This window comes from Heterocephalus glaber, unplaced genomic scaffold, assembly GCF_053883595.1.
Source record: "Heterocephalus glaber isolate CG9 unplaced genomic scaffold, H.glaber_assembly_v1.0 deba00000809, whole genome shotgun sequence".
Classification (NCBI taxonomy): Eukaryota; Metazoa; Chordata; class Mammalia; order Rodentia; family Bathyergidae; genus Heterocephalus; species Heterocephalus glaber.
The window spans coordinates 4,741,444-4,752,135 of record NW_028258163.1 but is presented as its reverse complement, the minus strand read 5'-3'; the positions used below and the strand labels follow the sequence as shown (position 1 = coordinate 4,752,135).

Sequence of the window (10,692 nt, the reverse complement as noted above, 5' to 3'; positions counted from 1 at the left end):
GCCCATAAATCTTCATAAGGTGACGCAAAATTCACTAAGTAATTTTTATTTCTTACTTTCTTGAGCAGAAGGAACAGCACTGCCTCTCTGCCCTTGGTTTCCAGGCCACAGAGCATTGCAAGAACAAGTCCTTTTATTTCCCTAGAGGAAAGGGATAGAAGGCAGGGCTGAAAAAGCATTTACAGAAGTAATGGCTGAAAATTTACTATATTTGGCAAAATAATAATAATAATAATAATGATGTCTAGAGATTGAAGAAGTCGAATGAATCCCAAACAATAAACCCAAAGAAAACCACACCAAGATACATCCTGAAACTTCTGAAAACTAAGAAATAGGAAAAAAGTAGCCTAAGAAAATTACTACATTACCTACAAAGGAAAAACAAGTTGAATGATAGCATAATTCTCACCGAAATCCATGTAGGCCAAAAAGAAACAACATCAACAATTATATGAAAATATGCTCAATATCATCAGTGAAATGCAAGCCAAAACCACAAAAAATATCATATCACTTCAGTTAGAATGGGTATTATCAAAAAGACAAAAAAACAAAAACAAAAACAAATCCTGGTGAGGATACCAATGAAAGTTATACACTATTGTAGGAATGTAAATTAGTATAACCATTATGAAAAATGGAGATTGCTAAAAAAAAACAAAAAACTAGAAATAGAACTACTATATTAGCCAGGAATCCCACTATTGGGTATATATCCAAAGGAAATGAAATGAGTATATAAAAAGATACCTACCCTCATATGTTTATTGCAGCTCTATTCACAATAGCCAAGATATGAAATCAACCTAGGTGAATGTTCCCAACACAAAAAAATAATAAATACTTGAGGTGGCAGATAGGTCAATTACCCTGATCATATATAATGTATACACATTGAAATATACTATACCCCTAAAATATATATACTTATTATATATCAATTAAAATGTTTTTTAAATTAAAGAAAGAGCATAAAAATTTCAAGTGCTGAAAGTATGTTTGACTCAGAATTCTACATCCAGTGAAAATGTCTGTTACAGTTTAGATCTAAAAGGCCCCCAATCTCACATGTCTGGAAGGTGATTGAGTCATAGGAGCACTATACTCATCAGCAGATTCATCCATTGATGAATTCAGTAGCTGAATGTGCTGTTAGGAGGTAAAGCCTGGTTGGAGGAAGATCACTGGGGGTGTGACATGGAGGGGTATATTCTTGTTCCTGTCCCACTTCCTGCTTCCTGGTCACTGTGACATTAACAGTTGTCATCTACCATGCCCTCTACCATGTTGTTTCTGCCTTGGAGTCAACCAACCATAGACTGAATCCTCTGACAATGGTGAGCCAAAATAAACCTCTCCCTCCTTAAATTGTGGTTGTCCAGTATTTTGTCTCAGCAACAAGAAAGTGACCAATACAGAAAACTGGCACCAGAAATAAGATTGTTGCTGTGACTGTACCTGTTCATGTGATTTAGAAACCTTTGGAATGGCTGGGGCTTGGTGGTAGAGCTCTTGCCTTGCACACACAAGGCCCTGGGGTCATTTCCCAGCACCACCAAACCAAACCAAAACAAAAAAAACTTTTGGAACTAGCTTGTGGGAGGAGTTTGGAAAGCTTTGGAGATGCAGGATAGAGAAGCTCTGGAATACTGTAAGCAGAATCTTATAGATGATTCTGGGTGGAACTCAAAATACCAGAATACTGATGAAATGCAGACAGTAATGGCCAGGCTTAGGAGGTGTCAGTTGGGAACAAGGGCTCCACTGGCAAATTAACTAGAGGCCAAATAGGTTATACTTTGGCAAAAAGTTTATTTAATCTTTTGCTCATGTCCTAAGACTGGCAGACTGAGATTTAGGGTGATGGACTAATTGATCTGGTGGAGGAGATTTCAAGGGAGCCCAACATTCAGCTGTGGCATGAATTCCTGGTTGCTTTTAGCCAGATCTGCAGTGAGAATCAGGTGCAGATCATTTGCAGCAATATGAGTGAGCCTGGAGGACAAAAGATTAAACAAAGAAGCCAATTAATTTACACCAGGACATTAGCACTGATTTAACACTGCCATCTGATCCACAGATTCCTTCCAAATTTTGCTTATTGCTTCAGTTATGTCCTTTATAGGCCCAACATTCAATGCAGATTCTAATTTTAGACAAACAGAAAATCTTTAAGGCCCCAATTTCAATCCCTAGCTCTGTTCCTCCCCTCCAAAATGGAAATTGTTATACTTTTAAGGCACAAGGATGGTCTTGTGTTGGTTAAAAAGTCCTTTTCTGGAAAAGATGGTGTTTGAAATTTTCTTTAAAATATTCATGGGCAGTGAGAAGAGTTGAAATAAGATTACCAAAATATTTATAATTTTGTTGAAGCTGAGTGCTGAGTACAGGGCAGTTTATAATATTTCCTCTGTTTTTATGTGTGTTGAAATTTTCCATAATTAGAGTTTTTAACTAAAAAAAAATCATTGGAGAAATAGAAGAATTTTAAGGATTGGAGTGATATCTGCATATTTACAATTTAAAACATTATTCTGCAGTGGGGAAAATAGCTTAATGTAGGGTGAGAATGAAGACAGAGACTTGGGCGGGGCGACGACTGACATAACCCAGGAAGGGATGATACTGTGTGAACTCAGGTAGTGGCAATGGAATGGAGCATAGTGGGCAGACTGAAGAAATGGTGACTATCCAGATGTGAGAGATGAGAGGGGATCCAGAACACACTCGGGTGTGCCATTTACCTAGTCAGGAAGCTGGGAAGGGAACTGGCCCTCAGTGGAGGAAAAGAGAAGATGGTTTAAAGTGGCCTTGGTGCAAGATAGTGCATTTGTGTTATCTGGCCAGAACTGAGAAGATGGATGACAGAAAGATGCGTAAATAATCATTACGAATTAAACAGCCAAGGAGCGAGCAAGGTGGACAGAGAAAAACATGTCGCCGAAACCTGAACTCTGAATCAATGTGTGGCATTAGTAGGAAGATGAAAAAGACTCCCTAAACATGCATTAAATGACGTGGGCAGGGAACATACATTTTTTTCATGTCCCCTGCATGGAAAGACATTTTTCAGTTGAAATTGCAAGGTTGAACTGGAGATCCTCAAAGACAGGGAATTTGTAAGGGGCAGAGAGCAAGCCTGGTATGCCGACTGCAAGGCTAAGGGGGTGCTGAACTGAGGAATAGTGCTTTCAGTTTTCTTGCTAGTAGCCTTTGAGTGGAGAACTCACCAAAGTCTGCTCTTGAGGCGTTTTCGCTCACTAGCCACACCAGGACGGAGATCTAATTGGCACTTCTAGGAAGTTTGGCGTTATCATTCCAATAGGCATAGTTTGTTCTCCCTTGTCCGTGCAGTCCCATTGATTCTGTCCCCCACCCGGAAGCTCGTGAGCAAGATTTCCTCCCTTCCTTCCTGGTCCGCTGGGGTTCCTCACCTCCTGTGAAGCCCCTCCCAGAGCCTGGCGGGAACGCACTCCGGCCCTCGGCGTGGAGCCCCGCCCACGGGCCAGTCCCTGCTCAGAACTTCCCCACTCTCGTCGAGTCCCGCCCCCTACACGGAGCCACGCCGCCTGCACCGACCCTAACAGGGTCTCTGGCGCCGGGTCCCGCCCATTCCCCGCCTCCGGCACGGAGCCCCTCCCCGAGACGGCCTGGGCCCAGTCGCCGCCGCTACCAGGCCGACTGCCTGGGCCACAGCGCAGCTATGGCTGGTGGTCGCGGGGCTGGCGGCCGCGGCCGGGACGAGCTGCAGGAAAGCTACCCGCAGCGGCAGGACCACGAGCTGCAGGCCCTGGAGGCCATCTACGGCTCCGACTTCCAGGACCTGCGGTCGGATGCTCGCGGACGGGTAGGAACGTGGCAGGGCTGGTCCCGGCCCAGCTTCCCCCCCGCCCTGGTCCCAAGACCAGGCGCTTCCCAGGCGCTACCCAGGCGCTACCCAGGCGCTTCCCCCTTGGGCCAACCCCTTAGGACCCTGCAGTCTTTGCCTCTCCCCGTTGGCACCCACGCTAATTTTTCATGCTTGCACCGCAGATCCCTCCACCTGGGCCAAATTCTCCTACAGCCTTTTCTCCAAGTCGACTCCTCTTACTTGAGCTACTCCTTCCTCGTGTGGACACCCCGACATCCTCGCCTCCTTTCAGCCTTGTCCTTACCCTCCCTCCTGCAAAGCACTTTACGGAAGCTCATTCACAGCTACCCATTGCTACTTTTTTTTTTTCAATTTTTGCAATACCAGGGATCGAACTCAGGACCTTGCGCTCGCGAGGCAGGCGCAGCGCCACTGAGCTAAATCCCTGGATACCCATTGCTACTTCGTTCTGCTCTTAGGTGGCTCGCTCAGGCCTCTCTCCTGCTCTCAGTCGGAATTCCCAGGTCTCACTCATGTATTCAGATACTTCTTGTAATCCCACCTTGCTCCCAGGCATCCTCACTGTGCTTCCGGTGTGGAGGAACTCTGTCTTAAGGCGTTTAGCTGACAATTACATACAAAAATGTATTCATTTTAGCAACAGTAGGAGTTTCTGAGTCTAGACCTTTTAAAGTGGCGTTTGGTTTAAAATATTTTCTTTTTTGCCTGGAAATTAAGACACACTATTAAGCTGCTGATACTGACCTTTTTCCTTCCATCTTTTAAGAGCTGATCAGCCAAACTAATGTGTCTGAATGTTGACTATTAAAAATTTTGACTACCTTCCATCATCTGCCTTGAATTCTGGTACTTCACAGCATTTGCCAGTCTGCCCATCCAGGATTGATTTAAGGAATAGGATCTCCTGGAACTGTCAGGCAAAACCACTGTCTTCCTACCCACCCCTTCCTATTGTTGTAGGAATACAGCTCAGACAAAACAAAAACTCTGCCCTCAGGAAGCTTACTTTTATAGTGCTTAATTTCAAGATTTAGTTCTAACTTTCCATACCCCCTTATACATGCTTTTAGTAAAATAATAAGATAACTTTCCCATCACATGGCCACTTCTTTGTTCCCAAACATTGTGTACCCCTGAATAAGGCCCCTTAAGCAGCCAAAGTAGATGTCACAAAGGGTGCACGGAAAATATAAACCCCCTAAGACTTCATTCAGAACCAGTTAATTTATGCATGTTTAGTTATTTGCTCCTAATACCGCAGAAAAACAGAAGGTAAAAAGCAGCTGCTTTTAGGTAAAGACATTAATAATCTCATGAATTTAGTGCCAACAAGCCCAAGACCACATGAAACAAACACTATAAAAGGTAGGCAGAAGTATTGATTGGCTAGCTGTGTCCCGGGAGCACCAGAAGTGAGGCCTCCACGCTTTCATAGGCCTCACGGGCACACAGTTGATGGTCATGGAGGTGAATCAGAGTTTACTCACTGAACAAGTACTTATTAGCACTGCTACTTGGCAGTCTTCAGGGAAAGGTTATGCAGGCCCACGGTCCTTTATCCAACACCTTGAGGCCTGATGGCTTTCAGAATCAGAAGTTTCCCTGCTTCCATTCATGAGTGCCTACTCCATACAGTACCCAACACCTCTCTGCGTCTGGGGCAGCATCCAAAATCCAACACAACAAAGAAACACATGAATATTTAAATTTCATCCTTAACTGGATAAAGACTATTAATAACTTCATGTCAGTTCAGGCCAAATTTGCTGCCAACAAATTCAGATCATTTTTGTCTTGAACTTTTGTGGGAGGGATGCGTTGTAATGCAAATTTCAGTTTAGTCGCATGTGTGTATCATTATAAATAAGTAAACATTTGGGGGTGCATGTTAAAAATTATTTTGCTCTGAGCTACATACCTAGCCCTTAGTTTCTTTTTTGTTTTTTTTTGTACTGGGGATCGTTTAGTATCATTTTGAGACAGAGTCTCACTAAGTTGCCCAGGCTACCCTTGAACTTGTGATCCTCCTGCCTCTCACCCTCCAGGTGACTGGGATTACAGGTATATGACACCTGTCTGGCCCCTCTAGACATTTAACAGACAAAGATACATGCCTAAAGCAATTAATTTTGTTGGGCCTGACTATTAGAAGATACCCAAGAGAGGCTGTGTTACTATAATCCAAATACCTGAGATAAACAACTTAAAAAGAGGAAAGATTTCTTTTGGCTCATGGTCTACTGTAGGTGGTTTCGGACCATAGCCAGGACTGTGTCAAGGCAGCATATCCTAGCAAGAGCAGGTGGTAGAAGCAGCCTGTTTACCTTATGGCCACGGGAAGAGAAAGAAACAGGAAGATCCATTGTCCTTCCATGACCTGAGACCTCCCACTAGACCCAATTTTGTTGTGTTTCTGTTTTTTAGGACAAGGTCTTGCTATATAGTTCAGGCTGTCCTAAAACTCACTGTGTAGCCCAGGTTGACCTTGAACTCACTGCGATCCTCCTGCCTCAGCCTCCCAAGTACTGGGATTACAGGCTTGTGCTACCACACCCAGCTTTAGGCCTGATTTTTTTTTTCTGGTACCAGGAATTGAACTTGGGACCTTGTGCTTGTGCAGCAGGCCCCAAAACCACTGAGCTAAATCCCCGGCCCTAGGCCTGATTTTTAAAGGCTCCACCATATCACAATAGTGCCAAGCTGAGGAATAAACCTTTAACAGATGAGCCTTTGGTGGGCACTGAAAATTCCAACTATAGCAGAAACACAGTTGGACTGAGCAGAGGGATTTCTGAAGCTTTGGCCAGGGGCTTCTCCAGGAATTGTGCGTGCACTGAACAGAGGGTATTCAAGGTTAGTTTCTAATCCTTGGTTATTTTTAAATCCCTAGCTGTTTTGAGAAGAGCTGATACTCTGTATTGGTTTTTGCTTGAGTTCCACATGAGCATTGCCTCTCCTGTGCTTTAGGATGAATTGTATCTCTTCTTCTTTTGCTTTTTGTATGCTTGAGGATTTGCTTGGCTGTCTAGTAATGGTTCAGCAGAGTATCCAACTTCATGATCCCATTAAGAAGCAAAACAATGTTTTTCAGTCCTGGGGCTTGAACCCAGGGCGAACCCCATGCTATGCAAGTACTCCAGCATGCTGAACTACATCTTCATCCCTAAGAAGCAAATTTAATTCATTTTTTATGGTGACAATCTGTGGTCGTCTCACCACGACTCTGCATTATGCAGTTTCAATGTCACATTTTCAGTCTTAAGAACAAATTTTTTTTCTCTTGTGGATTTTGTGACATATTTTACAAATGATACACCCTAAATTATTTTCTTGTGTGTTCTCAAAAAATTTTGGTTATCCATTATTTTGTGTTTATTTGCCTGCAGATATTAAAGTAATGCATTATTTCTTTGTGCACGCCCGGTCAAAGATTTTATCAATTTTGAAGTTGGGTGTGGTGACACACTCTTGTAATCCCAGCATTTGGGGACGCTGAGGCAGAAGGCTTGCAAGTTCAAGTGCAGCAGTTACTGACTTAGTGAGACCCTGTCTGAAGAAGGGCTGGGGATGTAGTTCAGTACAAGGGCCCTGGGTTCAATCCCCACTCTGAAAAAGAATTAGTTATTGCTAAAATCTTTTTTGCAGTACTGGGGGTTGAACCCAAGGCCTTTGCACTGAGCAACATCTCTAGCCTTTTCGTGTTTGAGACGGGGTCTTGCTCAGTTGCCTAGGCTGAACTCCTGCCTCAGCCTCCCAGAGTGTTGGATTATAGGTATGCACCCAACATCCCTGGCTATTAGTATTGAATTCCAATGACTAGTCCAGCCCACTCCCGGTACATCTTGGTTATTAAATTGTTCAAATCAAATCCTGTTGAGCTCCACAGGTCCTTGAATGCTCTATATGTGCTGACTCTTGGTATCCTAAACACATCTTACAAAAAGCTTCTTGACTTGCTGGGGAGCCTTTCAGTTTGCTTGAAAAAAGCCTAGCAAATATTCTGCTCTTATCTCTGAAAGCACTATTCTCTGAGTGGCTTTTGTTTTTGATTTCTCCTTTCAGTGAGCCCATAATGGGTAGGATTAAGCTTAGCTATTAAAAAAAAAAAATAACAGCACAGTTAATGTTTTTGCATATAAAAGTCTGGAATTGAGGACCTCATCTGTCTTGGTGCTCCATCCTTCATGTGGCACTCATGGACTAAAAAAGCTGACTTGACTTTAGCCTGAAAAGAGAAAGAAATGAAGATGCATCCCTTTCTCTTGTCACTTCCTCTAAATTGCATATGCTAGTTCTTCTTTCATTTGATTGTCTAGAAATTAATCCATTGACCACACTTAGCAGCAAAAGAGCCTAAGAAATGTATTCAGCTAACAGGTCCAGGGTTCTCTTGCTACAAATAAAGGAGGAGTAGATCTTAAAGGTGGTTGATAGTCATTGCTAAGATATACCCCCAAAGTCTGTGACCTATAGGGAGAAATACCACTCTGGTCATTAAAATAAGTCAGCCAAAATAAAGCCCTTAAAAATTGCCAGTCAGTCTGCTGGCTTCTGTGTCTTGCTCCTCTCTTTGGGTGGGCCTTATTTGGTACTCAAATCCTGACAGATTATTCAGCATTTATCTAATTGTGACATTCTTTTGTAGCCATGGTCTGCTCTTTCACCCAAGCCACCATCACTGGATTCACGTACCTCTTAAAGCTGAAACCTTTATGCCTCAGGAGCCTCCTCACTTTATCAAAACTCTGTCCATTTTCCCCAAAGTTTGGTGTTACCTGGGCTGACCGACCACTAGTGTCACTGCTGGCCTGCTATGTTGTGGAAGGGCCAGGAACACCAGACCTGCCTGGACCAATCCAGAGTGTTTGCAGGTTTTTCCCTCTGTCATTTTAAGCCCCAGGGTCCTGCATACCTGGGGCTGGCTGAGAGAGGCCTCTTTCTCTGCTTGAGGCTTGCCAGCAGGCCTTCACTGAATTCATTGTGCTTTATTAAGCATTTGCTTCAGTAAAGAATATCTTACACTAGGCAATCCCAGCTTCTCTGGAAGGCCAGCCTGGGCAATTTAGAGAGACCCTGCCTGAAATACAAAACCCAATGCTTCATTGGTTCAATCTCAGTACTGGAAAAAAAAAATCTTAGAAATGTCTAGTTCTCCAAAAGTCTGCTGTTTTTGAAGCTTGCTTCTTTGACCCAGTGATTCTTCGGCACAAAGTCATGGCTTTCCCAGGAAGGTTAGTTGTATTCATATATACTTTTCTTACATAAAGACAAAAGGCAAGACTAGGCTGGGGGCTGGAGCTGGGCTCAGCCCAAGAGTTGTGATGGTTGTGTGTTTCTCCAACACCAGAATATGTGACTCCTTTCTGCATCTCAGTGGTCTTTACCTACTCCATCACCAGCCTGGTGCCAGGAAGGTTTTGTCCCTGTAATTCTGAGAAATTTGTGAGATTCAGTTTAGCACAAGAGGTCTCACAAAGCAAATGAGACAGCTCAAGTTGTGTTAAATATTTTCACCAGTGCCCCATGCACAGGCAATTAGTGCCAGAATCTTTGGTATAATCTTTGGGTAATCCTTGCTTCCAGGAATGAGTTTGAGAGTGTTGCTTCCCTTTCAATTTTATTTAAGAGTTTGAAGAGTACCGGCATTAGATCTTCTGTAAAGTTTTTGTAGAATTCAGCCATGAATCCATCAGGCCTGGGCTTTTCTTTATTGGTAGTTTTTTTTATTACTTCTTCAGTTTCATTGACTGATATTGGATTTCTTAGGTTTTTATCTTCTTGATTCAGCTTTGGTAATTCATATGTATCTAGGAATCTGTCTGTTTTGTCTGGGGTTTCTGTCATATTAGAATACAAGTTATCCGATCCTAGGCTTCTAGGGCAGAGAAGCTCAGCCGGTCCCAGAACCTGGAAGGAAGCTCCCCGCCTGCATCCCAGGCTCCTAAGGCAGAGAAGCTCAGCTGGTCCCAGCACCCGGAAGGAAGCTCCCTGCCTCCATCCCAGGCACCTAGGGCAGAGAAGGCGAGCCAGTCCCAGCACCCGGAAGGAAGCTCCCCCGCTGCCATCCCAAGCTCCTAGGGCAGAGAAGGTGAGCCCTGTGAGCTCCAGAAGCACCCCCTCCCTTGGAAATGAGAAGAAACATAAACAAGTCTCAAAAACAGACTTCTGGATCACCTACAGCAACCCCAAAGGGAAATGAGATGGAACACTCTGATACTCAACCACCTGGACTCTCTGAACTGGCAACAAAAGAGGATCTGGGAAAAATGAAATCAGAAATAATTACTAAGATAACAGCAAAGATTTTGCTCACGGTGCAAGACATGATTAATAAATCTAGAGAGGACACAGATAAACAAATAGAGGATCTGAGGAACATGATGGAATCCCAACATAGGAAACAAATGGAATCCATAAAACAGATGCAAACAGATTTCCAAGAGATTAAAAACTCCATCGAAAGTCTGTGCAGCAGAATGAACCAATGTGAGGATAGAATTTCACATACAGAAGATAAGATTGCAATTAGTGAGGAGGAAAAGAAAAATTGCTTTAAAATTGTAAGGGAACATGAGAAATCAATCCAGCAGCTGCTAGATGATGCAAAGAAGAATAACATAAGACTGATTGGAGTCAATGAAGAAAGAGGAGTGCAGATGACATAAAAAAAACTGTTCACAGAAGTGATGGCAGAAAAATTCCCAAGGAGGGGAAAAGAACTTGTCATACAGATAAGTGAGGCATATAAGACTCCAGCTAGCCTTAATCAAAAAAAATCTACACATAGGCATATAATAGTTAGGATTCCAGAAATCCAA

At 43.2% G+C, this 10,692-nt stretch overlaps 1 protein-coding gene across 5 annotated transcripts in view; it reads left to right on the top strand.

The window, feature by feature from the left end:
* The first annotated feature begins 3,632 nt into the window (after positions 1-3,632).
* Positions 3,633-10,692, top strand: part of Eif2ak4 (eukaryotic translation initiation factor 2 alpha kinase 4) — a 109,234-nt gene continuing 102,174 nt past the window's right edge. For 2 of the 5 annotated variants that reach the window (XM_013078443.3, XM_004861532.4), the window contains exon 1: positions 3,634-3,850. In XM_013078443.3, the coding sequence (XP_012933897.1) occupies positions 3,707-3,850 (144 nt within the window). In that variant the 5' untranslated portion in view covers positions 3,634-3,706. Of the gene's footprint in view, positions 3,851-10,692 lie in introns of all 5 variants that reach the window. The other 3 variants (XR_015449795.1, XM_004861533.3, XM_013078442.3) reach the window with 3 other exon arrangements.